Genomic DNA, 16,584 nt, shown 5'->3' with positions numbered 1-16,584 from the left:
GAGTTGAGTAGCTGCGATATGGACCACAACACCTAATATTTTCTATCTGGCACTTTACAGGAAATATTTGCTGACTGTTTTATAGTGTCCATTCTAAAACAGTGAGCAAGAATTTCTTATTATGCAATATAATTAAGTACAAAAAATGAATTAGTAACAAGGTACCCAACCCCTGTGGACTTTCTTCTGTTTGGGAAGGGACTCTCTTACCTTTATCTGTAGAATAAAGCATTTCCAAGGCGTTTGTTTTTTAAAAAGCATATTATTGAAAATTTTAAAAATATACAAAAGTAGAGAGAATAGTATAAAAACTGCCATGTATCGTTAAGTACCTTTAACAGTTATCAGCATATGACCAATTTTTTTCATCTGTATATCTCCAATTTCCCTTCCTGCCCACCCTTGGTTTATTTATTTGAGATAAGTCCCAGACATCATATCATTTCAATTGTAGCTTCTTCTTCAGTGTGTATCTCTAACATTTTAAAAAGGTAACTACAATGCCATTATCACATCTAAAAAATTTAGTATTAGTTCTTTAAAACCATCAAATAAAAAGAGATTCAGATTTCTGTCTCATCAAATGTTGTTGTTATTTTTTTTAATCATGGTCCAGATAAGGTTCATGCATTATGTTGTATTGGTTGATATATCCATAGGTTTCCCTTATTTCTTGTTTGTTTCCCACGCAAATTATTGTTTAGGTTGGTTTTTTTGTTTGTTTTTTTGTCCTATACTTTCCTATATTTTATCTCTTCCTGACTGTATTCTTGTGATGTTGTTTCACTTGTTCCTTTTAGTTAGCTCTAAAAGCTTGATTGTATTTGGGCTTTCTTTTCTTTTCTTTTTTTTGGCAAGAGTATACTTTCCCCTGGTATCACTCAGGAGGTATATAAAACCCAGTTATATTTTTGTGACATTAGCTTGATCAGTGGGTTCAGCTTATGTCTGCCTGCTCTATAATTATCAAGTTCTCTATCACCTTTTCATCTAATGGTTTTTAGCAGCCACCGATGATTATTGCCTATCCTAGAGCATTATTTAATTAGGGGGTTACAAGATGGTGATTTTTAATTCTCACTTTTTCTTATATTAGCTAGACTTTTTCTGTAAAAAAGAACTTTTTCCTTATTAACTCTTTGCAGATTGAAAGCTCTTTCCCTTTCTTTACCAATTTTCAGAAAGAGTTGGTTTTCCAGCATTCTCCGAAGGTGGTCAATAAGTTCTTTTTTTTTTCCCAAGTATCATTGTAAATTTACGGATTTTTAACATGTTTGAAGTCTTTTGATCCATAGTTATTATTCTTTTTATGGTGAAATAGTCCCATCTTTGAGTAGTGAGAGTCTTATCTAAGGTGGCTCCTAAATCTAGCTCATAGCTTTTGAGTCTTTGCTTCCTTTTTATAAGATACTCTGTGCTCATTTTGTATGTTTTCTCCCAGCCCTAAAGTCAGCTATGTCTTCAGGAAGCCCTGGTTCTCCTAGTCTTTCCCATATAATTTTGTTTTATTTAAACTCTTGTGTCATTATAACTGCTTTCTCGTTCACCAAAATGAATCTGTGGAGAACACTGCCTTCTCATATTGCACTTCTTTAAAACTGAAAAAGAGAGTAATAATAATGGAAAGTACAGTTGACCTTTAAACAACGTGAGGGTTGGGGGCCCCTAACTGTACACACAGTCAGAAATCTGCGGGTGACTTGTCAGCTCTCCTCATTTCAGGGATTCAACCAACTGCAGATCGCAGTACTGTAGTATTTACTATTGAAAAAATCTGCATATAAATGGACCCATGCAATTCAAATTTGAGTTGTTCCAGGGTCCACTGTAGTTAGAAAGGTGTGATAATTACAAGTTCAGGCCATGTCACTACTGCTTGAAGAGTTGCTGAGGAAATAGCCTTATGTTTGCTCCTCGAATATTTCTGGGACATTTAGGACCAGCTGAAATATTTAATACACTTTGGCCATTTCTTAACAAAACTAGGAATATCTCGAGTTAACAAACTGCTTTTCTGGGATGATTGAAAGTATTTTGACATTCTGTCGCATTCACCACTTCTTTTGGTCCTAATTAGGTTAGAGGGAGAAAATACAACATCCAGTGTTCTAAATATTATAGAAAATAACAACAACATTAAGAACCTAATAGCTCTTAGTTCTTAAGATTTATTCTTATTACAGATGTCAGCGGTCCCTGACCTTTTTGGCACCAGGGGCCAGTTTTTTGGAAGACAGTTTTTCCACGGACGGGGGTTGGGGGTGGTGGTGGTTTCAGGATGACTCAAGTGCATTACATTTATTGTGCACTTTATTTCTGTTATTATTACATTGTAATATATAATGAACTAATTATACAGTCCACCATAGTGCTGACAGGAGGTGAGCTCAGGCAGTGACGTGAGCGACGGGGAGCGGCTGTAAATATAGATGAAGCTTTGCTCACTCGCCGCTCATCTGCTGTGCAGCCCGGTTCCTAACAGGCCACGGACAGGCAGTGTTCTGTGGCCCGGGGGTTGGGGACCCCTGATATATATAATATATAAATATATGTATTTCATATTATAAAAATTTAATGAATAAGATACTTCATAAAACCTAAATAGATTATGAGTAGATTTGATAACATCACTAAAATAGCTAGTTCACACATGCATGAAATGATTTCGAATATAATGTTAAAAATTAATAAAACCCACCTTTATCACCATACCTATTGCATTGAGCTTACATTTTGGCATTTATTGTGAAAAATTTAGCATTATGCCTTTATGGAGTAAATGCTTATTGGAGTGTCTTCACATTCATTTTTTTGTTCTCTTTTTTGTCAAATGAGATTATTCTTTTATCAGCAGTCTGGATGTAAGTAAGTAACTGAAATGCTGTTTGCACAGTTGCCATGAAGTTTAGTACTGGGACATTACTTTAATTTTAATGAAGTAAACATCTGTTGCTAAAAGAGCCCCAAGGCTGTTGCTTCTGAGTAATGAATGTCTTCATTTACCACTGAGTATTGCAGTCTGCTAGCTTAGCTCTACTATCATTGTGTCTGTGTTTCCTTTCAATAGGAGCATGTGAAATGGGTTCATGCTGAAATGGTAAATAAAAACTCCAAGCTAAAGCTAATTTATGTGACTCCAGAGAAAATTGCAAAAAGCAAAATGTTTATGTCAAGACTAGAAAAAGCCTATGAAGCAAGGAGATTTACCCGAATTGCTGTAGACGAAGTTCATTGCTGTAGTCAATGGGGACATGATTTCAGACCTGGTATGTATGTTGTATCTAGAAAACCCCTTGATGCTAGGGACTCTTTTCTTACTCAGCTTTACATGATGGAAATCCCTGCTTCCATTAAAATTATCTTCTTAGGTAGTTATTACTCATTTTTTCTTGCCTTAATATAAGGGGAGTCAAGAGGCAGAATCTTTGATCTCTTTACCCCTCACCCCCATGGTAGTGTTTATTAGTCTAATTGCCTTTATCTTTTGAAATGTGTGCTTATTAGCAAATATTATACCTTGCCATCTTTAGCCATAAAGGTTTACTGACCTCCAGATTCTCCTTCACATCTGTTGAGGAATTTGCATCTGCTTCAAATTTGTCTCTTTTAGTCATCATTCTGGGTGTCTTTAGCACCCACTTCAGGATCTACACCCAACTAACTCCTCAGTGTTATAGTTCTGTGGTATATTTTAGTAACCTTATTCTTTGCTTCTCCAACAGAATCCTACAGTCATAGCCTGAATCAGATTACTCAGACATGTTCTGTGCAAAAAAATCTGAAAATTAATTAAATTGTTTGGGTTTTTTGCTATTGAGTTGTATGAGCTCTTTAGATATTTTGTGTATTAACTAACCTCTTATCAGGTATATGATTTGCAAATATTTTCTCCCATTCCATAGGTTGCCTTTCATTATGTTAATGGTTTCCTTTGCTATACAGAAGCTTTTTAATTTGAGGCAACCCCACTTGTTTTTTTGTGTGTGAGTTTTTTTGCTTTTGTTGCTATTGCTTTTGGCCTCAGATTCAAAAAGTCATTGCCAAGACTGATGTCAAAGACCTTATCTCATATGTTTTCATCTAGGAGTTTTATGGTTCCAGATACTACGTTCGAGTCTTTAATTCATCTTGAGTTGACTTTTGTATGTGGTGTAAGATAAGGGTCCAGTTTTATTCTTTTGCATGTGGCTGTCCAGTGTTCCCAACACCATTTATTGAAGAAACTATCATTTCCCCATTATATGTTCTTGGCTCCTTTGTAGTAACTTTATTGACTGTATATGCGTGGGTTTATTTCTGGGCTCTCTATTCTGTCCCATTACTTTAGCTATAGCTTTTATTTGTATGTTCTTATATTTTTATTACTGTAGCTTTGTAATATAGTTTGAAATCTATAGCATAATACCTCCAGCTTTGTTCTTTCTCAGGATTGCTTTGGCTCTTTGGGGTCTTTGTGGTCCATACAAACTTTAGGGTGGTTTTTCCTATTTCTGTGAAAAATACCATTGGACTTTTGATAGAAATTGCACTGAATCTGTAGATTGCACTGGGTCATTTGGACATTTTAACAATATTAATTTTTCCAGTTCATGAGCACAGAATATCTTTCCATTTGTTTGTGTCTTCTTCAGTTTCATTCATCAGTGTCTTTTAGTTTTCAGTGTATAGGTATTTCACCTTCTTGGTTAAATTTATTCCTGGGGATTTTATCCTTTTTTGATCTAGTTTAATTTCTCTTTCTGATAGTTGTTATTAGTGTATAGAAATACAACTGATTTTTGTACTTTGATTTTGTATCCTGCAACTTCGCTGAATTTGTTTATAAGTTTTACAGGTTCTCGGTGGAGTCTTTAGGGTTTTCTATGTATAATGTTATGTCATCTGCAAATAGTGAGTTTTACTTCTTTCATTCTGATTTGGATGCCTTCTATTTTGTTTTCTTACCTAATTATTGACTAGGACTTCCAATCTATGTTGAATAAAAGTGGTGAGAGGAGGCATCCTTGTCTTGTTCCTGATCTTAGAGGAATATTTTTCAGCTTTTCAACCATTGAGTATGATGTTAACCGTGGGCTTGTCACATATGGCCTTTATTATGGTGCGATTTGTCCCCTCTAAACCTACTTTGTTGAGAGTTTTTATCATGAACGCATGTTGAATTTTGCTTTTTCTGCATCTACTGAGATGATCGTGTGACTTTTAGCTTTCATTTTGTTACTGTGGTATGTATCACATTGATTGATGTGCAGATATTGAACCATCCTTGCAATCCTGGAGTAAATCTCACTTCTTCATGGCGTATGATCCTTTTAATGTATTGCTGAATTTAGTTTGTTAATATTTTGTTGAGGATTTTTGTATCTATGTTTGTCATGGATATTGGCCCATAACTTTTCTTGTAGTGTTCTTTCCTGGTTTTGGTATCAGGATAATGCTAGCCTCGTAGAATGAGTTTGGAAGTGTTCCCTTCTCTTCTATGTTTTATAAGAGTTTGAGAAAGACTAGTGTTAATTCTTCTTTAAATTTTTGGTAGAATTCACCAGTGTAGCCATCTGGTCCTGGACTTTTGTTTGTTGGGAGGTTTTTGATTACTGATTCAATCTCCTTACTAGTGGTTTTTCTGTTCAGATTTTCTATTTCTTAATGATTTAGTTTTGATAGGTTTTAGTAGGAATTTATCTGTTTCTTCTGAGTTGTCGAATTTGTTGGTATATAATTGTTTACAATAGTGTCTTATAATTGTATTTTCATAGTATCAGTTGTTATGTCTCCTTTTTCATTTCTGATTTTATTTATATGAGTCTTCTCTCTTTTTTCTTGTTGAGTATGGCTAACAAGTTGGTCTATTTCGTTTATCTTTTCAAAAAACCAGCGCTTAGTTTCATTGATCTTTTCTATTGTCTTTTTAGTCTCTATTTCTTTTATTTCCATTCTGATCTTTGTTATTTTCTTCCTTCTGCTAACTTTGGGCCTAGTTTGTTCTTCCTATTTTAGTTCCTTGAGGTGTAAAGCTAGGTTGTTTATTTGAGATCTTTCTTGTTTCTTAATTTAGATGTGTTTTGCTGTGAACTTCCCTCTTAGAACTGCTCTTGCTGCTTCTTGTAAGTTTTGGTATGTTGTATTTCCACTTTCACTTGTCTCAAGACATTGTAAAATTTCTCTTTCTTCATGTGTATCTCAACTAGTGTGACTACAACTAAATGCCTCCAAAAAGGCCTGTTCTTTTTCCTTCTGTCTTGTAACTGGGAATCACTATTTGCCCTGTTGCTGTGTGCAATCAAAAACTTTTTTTTTTCTTGATCAAAAACTTTTGATTTGCTTCCCTTCTCCATGTCTTTCCCTCTTCCTCCCCATTCGCCCAAGCAATTTCCCCTTCAGTCTTCCCTATCTTAGAAAATCCCTTAATAACCACTCACACATTTACTCAAGCCAAAGTTTTAGCAGATCTGTTTAGTCAGGGTCTAGTCAGAAGACAAAAGCCATACCAGTTATTTGAACACAGAGAATTTACATTACATTATGTAAAGAATTGTTAACTAAGTAAAAAGTGATTATAAGCAGCTAACTGAAAAAAGAAAAAGAAAACTCTAACGTATCATGGAGGTAAAAGCTAGAAGAAGCAACTACCATCCCTAGGGCTGGGGGAACAGGAAGAAAAGGTTGGGATTGACGCAATTTAGAAACCTAGAGGAGGGGCCTGTGGAGCTGACGCTCAGACCTATGGGAGGCCCAGCTCCGTGGTGCTGGTGTCTGTGGAGGCAGAGATAGGGTGGACCTGTGATGAAGTCAGTTCTCCAAAGCTCAGAAAACTGCCACCTGTATTCAGCTGCTGCTAAGTGGTGGATAAACCTTGCTGGGGCGACATTCCCGAGAACACCAGCAAACACACAGGAGGCAAACTGGAAGGAGCAGCACTCTTCTTCCTCCCCCAGCCTTGCACTTTGTGCTTCCAGGGCCAGCTGGCAAAGCAGAGATTCCCCACTCCAGCGCCACAAAGCAGAGTCTAGAAGGGTGGAGTTGGAGCTGAGAACGAGTAACTTCATGGTGGCACATTGTCCCTGACTTATCCTACCTCTGCAGATCCGGTCCACCACCAAGTCCTGTCGCCTCCACCTCTAAGTTGAATCTCAAGCTTGTCCACTTCTCTTTGTCTGTACTGCTATTTCTTAAGTCCAGCTGGGCTCCTTTCCACCAGTCTACTACACTAGCTCCCTAGCTTGTCTCTGTTCCAGTCTTACCCTTTTACAGTTTATCCTTCACCCAGCAACCAAATCAAATCATGTTACTTCCCTCCCTAAACTACCCAGCAGATTCTCTTTGTACTTAGAATAAAATCTACATTCTTAACTGGGGTCCCTAAGACCACATGTGATCTGTCCCCCGTTTGTCTCTGCCCAGTTTCCCCTCACATGTTACACTCCAGCTACAATAAGGTTATCATGATGACCACTTACCATGTCCTGATAATCAGATACTTATTGGTTTACTCCTTGCATTGTCTGATTTCTTTGCTTGAATTGTAGTTCTGTTTGCATAGCATCTTTGCCTTGTTCTCACTTTATCTCTGGTGCCTAGGTCTCTAGGTGCTTGGCACATAGTTAAAAGTGTTCAGCATATGCCAGGTGATGAATGGATGAATCTTGGGCTCTTCCCCCACCCCCCGCACCATATCCCAATAGTCACTAGGACCTATGGGGTTCCAGTTCATGTATTTCAGTCTTTTCTTTCTGATTTATCCTCAGTGTCATGCCTTATTTCATATTCACTGTTTTTAGTTTTCCAGTCTGTCATTGCCACCTTTTAACTCATCTCCCTTTCTTCAGCCTTTTGCTTTACTCCAGCCCATCTTTCACACTTCCACCAAAAGACGATTCCTGAAACATAGACTGTGTCCTTTATCTGCTTGAAAAATCACACGACTCCTCATTTCCTATAGGGCAAAGTTCTAGCTCCTTAGAATCAACCAACTGTTCAGTTCATAGTCTTACTTGAACCTGCCTTTTTATACTCTTTGGAGTAACAGTATCAGTCAGGGTTTGGGTAGGGAAGCCGAGCTCTTATGAATGTTAAGGGATAAGGGATTTATTTTAGGAAGCAGACTTTGCACAGTTGTGGGAGGAGCTGGGGAAGGGAAGGTCTGGAGGGGGAGTTGGAGGGTCAGAGAAAAGTCACTGACTAGTCCTGGAGCACTGGTGTGGGAGGACCAACCGGAGCTTGTAGGGAAATCTGCAACTGGCATGGCCATTGCCAGAGGGGCCGCACGCACGGGGGGGCTCGCACACACGGGGGAGCTCAGGCGAGGTCTCTGGTTAGTTTCCTCTGAGTAGCCTTCACCTCCGTGGGTCTGCTGCCAGGCATCTAGGGGGCCGGTGTTGATCAGCGAAGCCTACAGCTGGGAAGAAGAGCTGAAGGAGGAATGGGGAAGAACTGGGACAGGCTGGCATTTGTCCACCATCCTATCTGCCGGGAAGGCCCTTCAGAGTGTAGCAGCTGCTTCTCTCCTGCCTCCTAGGCCTTACACAGGTTCCTCTTCTGGTCCAGCTGTAACTTGGAACCATCCAGGGAATAGAATAGAGTTCCCAGACGACTGGGGTTGACAGTAGGTCCATCTAGCACAGCACCCTGTGATCTAGCCCCTCTGAACTTCTTGCTGATACCTGAACCTACCGAGTGATTTCATGCCAGTGTGTTTGCCGCATGTGTGCATGCTGCTTCCTCTGCCTGGTGTTTTCTTCTTCTTCCCTTCTTCCCGAACTGCTGGATTCTTCCAGACCCAACTCAGATGTTATCTCCCTTGAAGCTTTCACAACTTCCCAAGCAGTTACTTTCTGTGCCGTTTTCATACGAGTCCTCTACCTTAGCATTGAGCCATCTCTCCCACATTTCTTTTTCACTTTTCTCCAAATAGTAAGTACTTAAGGGTGTGCTCATAGACAACTTCTCTAGTGACTTAGATGTGTCTAATAAATATGAGCCCAGAATGGCTTTCCTGAAGTGGGTTATATAAAAACCAATGCCCTCACCAAGCGTTTTCTGTTCTGAGTTTGCCACTCTTGGATGATACCTGTGGTAGAAGGGTTTCGACTGATGGCCTTTTTCTCTCTCGTCAGTTGCCATAGATTCAAACACTATGGCTCCTCCCACTCTGCCTCTCGAATCCACTGTTCAGCAGGTATAGACCAGTGCTCAGCTGATTGGAAATGTTGTGGTATTCCCTATTGAAGACACCTATGGCCAAGAAGTGTTTCTGAAGAACCAGTTAAAAGTAGAGTAAAGCCTGTCTATCACCAAGGCTAGGCAGCAACCGCAGCTTATATATAGATGGCTGTGGAAGTAAAATTGCAGTCATCTTGATGATCTGCAGCATGTTAGAAGGTGTAATTTACTCCTTAAAGGATAGCAAGAGGGCTACTTTGTTTTTTGTTTTTTTTCCCCAGATTATAAGGCCCTTGGTATTTTGAAGCGGCAGTTCCCCAATGCATCGCTAATTGGGCTGACTGCAACTGCGACCAGCCATGTTTTGAAGGATGCTCAGAAAATACTGTGTGTTGAAAAGTGTTTTACTTTTACAGCTTCTTTTAATCGGCCAAATCTCTATTATGAGGTATGTAACTTTTATGTCAATTTATTATTTATTTATTTATTTTGTGGTACGCTCCAGACGCGCAGGCTCAGCGGCCATGGCTCACGGGCCCAGCCGCTCCGCGGCATGTGGGATCTTCCCGGACCGGGGCACGAACCCACATCCCCTGCATCGGCAGGCAGACTCTCAATCACTGCGCCACCAGGGAAGCCCTATGTCAATTTATTTTGTGAAGGATTTCAGAAGAAAGGTTACTTTTTCATTATGTCTATTTACGTCACAGTTAATTATGTTTAAAAGTTTAAAAAAAATCAAGTGAGTATAAGCAGACTTATTAAAGAATGCTTTCTTCGTATATCTCCTGTGCTATTTAATTCTTTACTCTGTTAAGTAGAAAACACTGCCTCATTAAATTTGCGTACACGCTTTCTTATGCAAGGATGGAGAGAAAGCATGTATTGATACTAGGGACCCTAATGACATCTCTATAGAAATTAATTATGAAATAATGCAAAAATTAATATACCATTAAAGATTTGCTAATACTCCCTATTTAGATTTTATTTGATATACAACCTTGAAAGGTAAATAACCTCAGCTGTTTTTACTTTCCAGTCCTTTTAAGGATAGACTTAATATTTTTTGAGCTCTTACTGACTAGTTGTTTCTGCCATAGTTTATGTTTTTACAAAAGTAGCATCAGAAAATTTTAAAAGTCTCTGTCTTTACAAGTTATTCACTGCTTCTGTGCCTCCTCATCTCTGGTAAATTCAAAAATAAGGATCAAGAAGCGTCTGGGAGGTGATAGGGTCAGATGGGCGAGTGAAAGAGTAATAGAAAAAAACACCATGCCCAAGAAAGAGTGGCGCCTTCAAAGTTGTAAGTAAACGACCGCATGAATGGTACTCATTAATTTACTTTTTAATAAGTTAACTTTTTTTTAGGTTCGGCAGAAGCCCTCAAACACTGAGGATTTTATTGAGGATATTGTAAAGCTCATTAATGGAAGATACAAGGGGCAATCAGGTAATATAGACACAAACCAAGTTTGAAGACTGAGAGAGAACTTTCCAGAAGTAGCACATGTTATTTACACTAATACACTGAGAAAAAGATTGGCACCAGAAATATTAATGCATGGCAGAAGAACTTGAAAATGTCATGATAAAATTAATTTGCTTGGTGATCTTAGAAATCAGGTGTGGCATTTGCTAATTACACAGATTATAAGAGTCATAAAACTGATTTTTTTTTGCTTATTTACACTTAATTGCGTTAAAGAGTGGACCTAATGACATAATGTTAATTATCAACAGCACATATTTTGTAAGTATCCACTGTGTATAAGATTGAAGGTTAAGCAGTGATTTTCTAAAGGGATGTAAACTATAGTTCCTTATAGTAAAGGACACATTAAAGAAATAAACAGTACATACTGAATGAGCTAAGTATAGATGGAGTTGAGAGTGTGTATAACGTGTTCCAGGATTAATGTAGAGACAAGTGTTACTAAAGCAAAGAGTTGGTATTAAAGTAGCACTTCAAAACTATTCTGTGGATTTTCAGGATATTAATAGGGGCCATGGGTAAAAGGAGTTCCAGGGTCAAATAAGTTTGAGAAAGGCTGCAGCTGTTTATTCCTCCTGCAGAGTCACAGGGTGTATCGGCACCTTAGAAGTTCTGACCAGCCCTGCAAAGAGACACACGTGTTTGTCCAACTTTGTTAACCTTCCCAAACTTATTTGCACATGAAACTCTTTTCTCATAGCATGCTTAACATCTTGTGGAGCTGTGGGGCATCAGTTTGAGAAAGACTATGTAGTGGGAGATAAAGTTGGAGAGAGAACTGAGATAATGGGAACCCAAACTGGTGGCTCCAGGCTTGTTACTGCTCTGGAGCAAGTTGGTGGTCAGACCTTGAATTACACTGAAAAATCAGTATGTGTTCAGGGCCTTGGAATTTTTCATAATTCTTATTTTCCCCCATGCATTGTAATTATCAGCCTCTTCAGTGTGTGAGTTAAAAATTTTCTAGGAATGTACTATATATATCTAACCATTTCTTTTACTACAGGAATAATATATTGCTTTTCTCAGAAAGACTCTGAGCAAGTTACAGTTAGTTTACAGAAATTGGGGATTCCTGCAGGGGCATACCATGCCAATATGGAACCAGAAGATAAGACCAAGGTTCATAGAAGATGGTCAGCTAATGAAATTCAGGTTAAGTAACAGATCTTCAATAGAAGCCTAATTTACCTTTGAATGTATTTTAACTTGACTTAATTAATATGTAAAATGTTAACACATTTTAGGTAGTAGTGGCAACAGTTGCATTTGGTATGGGAATTGATAAACCAGATGTGAGGTTTGTTATTCATCATTCAATGAGTAAATCCATGGAAAATTATTACCAAGAGAGTGGACGTGCAGGTACGTGTAACTCACATCCAGAAATAATTTTTTTTTAATGCTTATTTATTTATTTGGCTGCATCAGGTCTTAGTTGCAGTGTGTGGGCTCTTTCATGGTGCGCAGGCTTCTCTCTAGTTGTGGCACGTGGGCTCCAGAGTGCGCAGGCTCAGTAATTGCAGCTCGTGGGCTTAGTTGCCCCACAGCATATGGGATCTTAGTTACCTGACCAGGGATTGAACCCGCATCCCCTGCATTGGAAGGCGGATTCTTAACCACTGGACCACCAGGGAAGTCCCCTAGAAATAATTTTTAAAGAGCTTTAAAAACACTATAAATGATGTTTAATAATACTGTATTTTTAATCATCTTTATTGGCAAGTATTTTTATAACAAACAATGAAATCTTTTTTGTAGTTTTATATTTGCCTATGGAGAAATTTTATTTATGTTGGAGTGTCATGAATTATTTCTTCTCATATTTGCTAAAATAATTTGATGTCCATCTTTGCCTCCTGAGTTTTTAATTAGTGGTTTCAAGTCTATAATTTAAATAACTGGATTACTTATGGACACATTTTTAAGCTAGTAAGGCTGATTATTGATAGATCTCTTTAGTCATTTTTTAAAAAATTTGAGGGCAGCTGTTACAAATTAACTTTCACAGCTCTGTCTGAAATTTCTAGATATATATTTAGACTACGAAATATTGCCAGCAAATTTTATGTATTATTTTTGCATGTTTGACTTTTTAAAGTAATTATGCAATCTCAAGATTCTTCCCACTGCAGGTCGAGATGACATGAAAGCAGACTGTATTTTGTATTATGGCTTTGGAGATATATTCAGGATAAGTTCAATGGTGGTGATGGAGAATGTGGGACAACAGAAGCTCTATGAGATGGTGTCATACTGCCAAAACATAAGCAAGTAAGCACGCACCTTTTTGTCACTTTTGTCAATTAAAGACAAGCCCAGTATGAAAGCACATGACATTACTTTGAGTCCTTACTCGAGTGAGTAAATACATTAGTGAAACATCAAGTGCAAAGCAGTAAAAGCAGATGTCTGAAGGGTGGGAACCAGTACATGAACCTGCAGGATGCCTGACTCTAAGAAAATATATTCTCAGATATAGAGAACAAAGTAGTGGTTACCAGTGGGGAGAGTCGGGGAGGAGCAGTATAGGGGTGGGGGTGTGGGAGGTACTGCAACATGGGGAATATAGCTAATATTGTGTAATAACTGTAAATGGAAAGTAACCTTTAAAAGTTGTATAAAAGTAAAAAAATAAATAGTATCTTAAGTGTAAAAAAAAGAAAAAAGTCATTCTCTGTTTGGGAAGGATAGCTGTTAACTTTTTTCTAAATGTTTGGTAGAATTCACCTGTGAAGCCATCTAGTCCTGGTCCTTTGTTTCTTGGGAGTTTTAAAATTACTGATTCAATTTCATTACTGGTAATTGGTCTGTTCATATTTTTTATTTCTTCCTCCTTCAGTCTTGGGAGATTGTACATTTCTAGGAATTTGTCCATTTCATCTAGGTTGTTCATTGGCAAATAGTTGTTCATAGTAGTCTCTTTGATCTTTTGGATTTCTGTAGTATTGGTTGTAACTTCTTTTTCATTTCTGATCTTACTGATTTGGGCCCTCTCTTTTTTTCTTGATGAGTCTGGCCAAAAGTTTATCAATTCTGTTTATCTTTTCACTATACTTAAAACTATTACTAATAAATGCCAACCATCATCTGTGCCTTCAGCAAATTGAAGTAGTAATTCAGACTACTGATCACAGCTCACCATAACAATAGAATAATATTGGAAAAGTTTGAAACATTGCGAGTATTATGAAATTGTGACACAGAGACATGAAGTGAGCAAATGCTGTTAGAAAAATGGTGCCAATGGACTTGCTCAATGCAGGGTTGCCACAAACCTTCAGTTTGTAAAAAACACAGTATCTGCAGAGCACAGTAAAGCAAACTGCAGTAAAACAAGGTATGCCTGTAGTTGTGAAGTACTGAATCTCAGACAATTTTTTAAAAGCAATGTCTATTAACAACATATGGAAAATATTATTATACGTGGTGGGCAGAATAATGGTCACCCAAAGATATCCACATCTGAATCCCTGGAATCTGTGAGTGTGCTACTTTACATGGCAAAAGGGAATTAAGGTTGCAGTCAGCTGATCTTAAAATAGGGAGATAATCCTGAATTATTTAGGTGGACCCACGATAATCACAAGGGTTCTTAAATGTGGAAGGAGGCATAAGATGTCAGAGTGATGTGAAGACTTAACCCACTGTTGTTGGCTTTGAAGACAGAGGAAAGGGGGCCGTGAGCCCAGGAATGCAGGCAGTCTTTAGAGTCTGGAAAGGGCAAGGAAACAGATTCTCCCCAAGAGCCTCCAGGAGAAATCCAACCCTGCTGACACCTTGATTTTAATCCAGTGAGACCCATGTCAGCCTTCTAACCTACAAAAATGTAAGATAATAAGTTTGTGTTGTTTTAAGCCACCAAGTTTGTGGTGATGTTATGGCAGCAATAGGAAATTAATACAGTATATAACTCTGTATTTTAAAATAGGGATTCTTAAAACTGTTAATTATTTGATAATTTGTATCTCTGATGTTTGCAGCTGTCGCCGTGTGTTGATAGCTCAACATTTTGATGAAGTATGGAGCCCAGAAACATGCAACAAAATGTGTGATAATTGCTGTAAAGAGATTTGTGAGTTGTTTTTAAAATCCTTATAGGCTAATATTTATATGTAGGAATACATGAGGGCAATATTAGACACCCAAAATGGATTTAAAAGAATAAGCAAGGTGTGAATAGAATTTCCCAGATTCAAGAGTGACAACACAAAGTTTTGAAACAGAGGCAAAATTAAAAGCCGTATGTGTATGCATTTATTTTATGTTGCTACACTGAGGACATGTTAAACTTTTAAGAAATGAAGGGAAAAGTTTAAAAACCTGAATAGAAATACTATTTTAAGTAAGAGAACGCTGACCTCTTGTGATAATCTCTGATGCTTTATAGTTACTGATAGGAAAGAGAAATATAGTGCAAAATAGAGACTATAGTGTATCATTTTTGATCCAGATAATGGCTAACCACTCATAAGACACTGATTTAGCAGTGTGTTGGTGCTGTCTTTTCACTTTTTAAAATCCTGTGTGTATGCGTATTATTGGAAGAGCTGGACTAACCCGTTCCTCGTTGAGTTCTGATGCCTTGATCAGTGAAGGTCACAATTTTAACTCTGCAGCCAGAGAAAATTATTTGTGTTTATTAGATTATTTTATACTGCCCAAATTAACAAAAGCCTGATACATACATCGGAGTGTTAGTATCAGTAATTGGGAATAACTGTCCATGACATTCTTGTCATGAAATTAGAGTCCCTAGGAAGCCATACCGGTTGTCAGAATATTGCTTAATGAGCACGCATCAGGTAACATGAAGAACAGACTGACTCGCCTGTGAACATCACTAAGTATTTGTCATAATCATGTTTGGCTGACACTCTTTGGTTCCTAGAGCATACCCAAAGGCCTTCTGATAACCAGATTATTTTCTTTACATCACTTAAATCTCAGTGTCTTACAGAGACTGTAGCTTAATCTAGTGATACGAGACTTGAGCAGTAGTCTTAGTTCAGAACATAGAAACAAATCAGTGTTTAGGGTGGCTCACACTGGGTGAAGACTTATTTTTTAAACCAGTCTAACCACTTAGGACGGCCTATCCTTACCCTAATTTTGAAATCCCATTCGCCTGTAACCATGCCTCTTTCATTACAGCATTTGAAAGAAAGAACATAACAGCGTACTGCAGGGATCTAATCAAGATCCTGAAGCAGGCAGAGGAACTGAAAGAAAAGCTCACTCCACTGAAACTGATCGACTCTTGGATGGGAAAGGGTGCAGCGAAATTGAGAGTAGCAGGTGTTGCTCCTCCCGCGCTTCCTCGTGAAGACCTGGAGAAAATTATCGCGCACTTTCTTATACGGCAGTATCTCAAGTATATACAAACCCATTTCTTGCCCTTTCATGTTGTCTTTGATTCTCATTTTTATAACTGCAGCAGAACGAATGGTTTTGTGGTTGTTTCATAAGAACTTTTAAACGCTATGCAAAATTTACCTAGTAAACAAATTCAAACTTTGATTACTGTATGTCAAAAAAGCACAAAACTAAAATACTTTCTATAAAGATAAACTGCATTTTTATACTAAAAGTTTTATATTTCATATCAATGTTACTTAAAATTATTGCACTTATTTTTTTTTTTTATAAATTTCAGTTTGTTGTCTGCAATTTGTCAAAACCTGATTGTTGGCCTTTATCTTCTGCAGAGAAGACTATAGTTTTACAGCTTATGCTACCATCTCATATCTGAAAATAGGACCTAAAGCTAATCTTCTGAACAATGAGGAACATGTTATTACAATGCAAGTAAAGAAGCCCATGCAGAGCTGTTTCAGGGTAGTTATTAATTTTTAACTTTTATATATTTGAAAAAGACATTAAAGCCTATGGGATGCTTTTCTTTAACTAGTACTCTCCTGGGTCCAGTGGAG

General features: G+C 37.7%; 2 protein-coding genes across 6 annotated transcripts in view; one reads left to right on the top strand and one right to left on the bottom strand.

Annotated features, from left to right (window-relative positions):
• RECQL (RecQ like helicase) overlaps positions 1–16,584 on the top strand; it is a 33,274-nt gene that overhangs the window by 15,349 nt on the left and 1,341 nt on the right. Inside the window, exons 6-14 of the mRNA XM_022577736.2 lie at positions 3,068–3,266; positions 9,438–9,604; positions 10,528–10,609; positions 11,658–11,806; positions 11,899–12,016; positions 12,787–12,925; positions 14,635–14,726; positions 15,806–16,025; positions 16,360–16,489. Of these exons, the coding sequence (XP_022433444.1) occupies positions 3,068–3,266; positions 9,438–9,604; positions 10,528–10,609; positions 11,658–11,806; positions 11,899–12,016; positions 12,787–12,925; positions 14,635–14,726; positions 15,806–16,025; positions 16,360–16,489 (1,296 nt within the window). The remainder of the gene's footprint in view (positions 1–3,067; positions 3,267–9,437; positions 9,605–10,527; positions 10,610–11,657; positions 11,807–11,898; positions 12,017–12,786; positions 12,926–14,634; positions 14,727–15,805; positions 16,026–16,359; positions 16,490–16,584) is intronic.
• PYROXD1 (pyridine nucleotide-disulphide oxidoreductase domain 1) overlaps positions 1,224–16,584 on the bottom strand; it is a 39,858-nt gene continuing 24,497 nt past the window's right edge. For 2 of the 5 annotated variants that reach the window (XM_089920377.1, XM_022577737.2), the window contains exon 13: positions 1,224–12,294. In XM_089920377.1, the coding sequence (XP_089776503.1) occupies positions 12,267–12,294 (28 nt within the window). In that variant the 3' untranslated portion in view covers positions 1,224–12,266. Of the gene's footprint in view, positions 12,295–15,863; positions 16,148–16,584 lie in introns of those variants that run through there. The other 3 variants (XM_022577738.3, XM_089920376.1, XM_022577739.3) reach the window with 2 other exon arrangements.

This window comes from Delphinapterus leucas, chromosome 11 (genome assembly GCF_059928025.1).
Source record: "Delphinapterus leucas isolate spDelLeu-1000000601 "Yukka" chromosome 11, BTC_Dleu_Yukka2, whole genome shotgun sequence".
In the NCBI taxonomy this organism is placed as follows: domain Eukaryota; kingdom Metazoa; phylum Chordata; class Mammalia; order Artiodactyla; family Monodontidae; genus Delphinapterus; species Delphinapterus leucas.
This window is presented reverse-complemented; position numbering and strand designations above follow the sequence as displayed.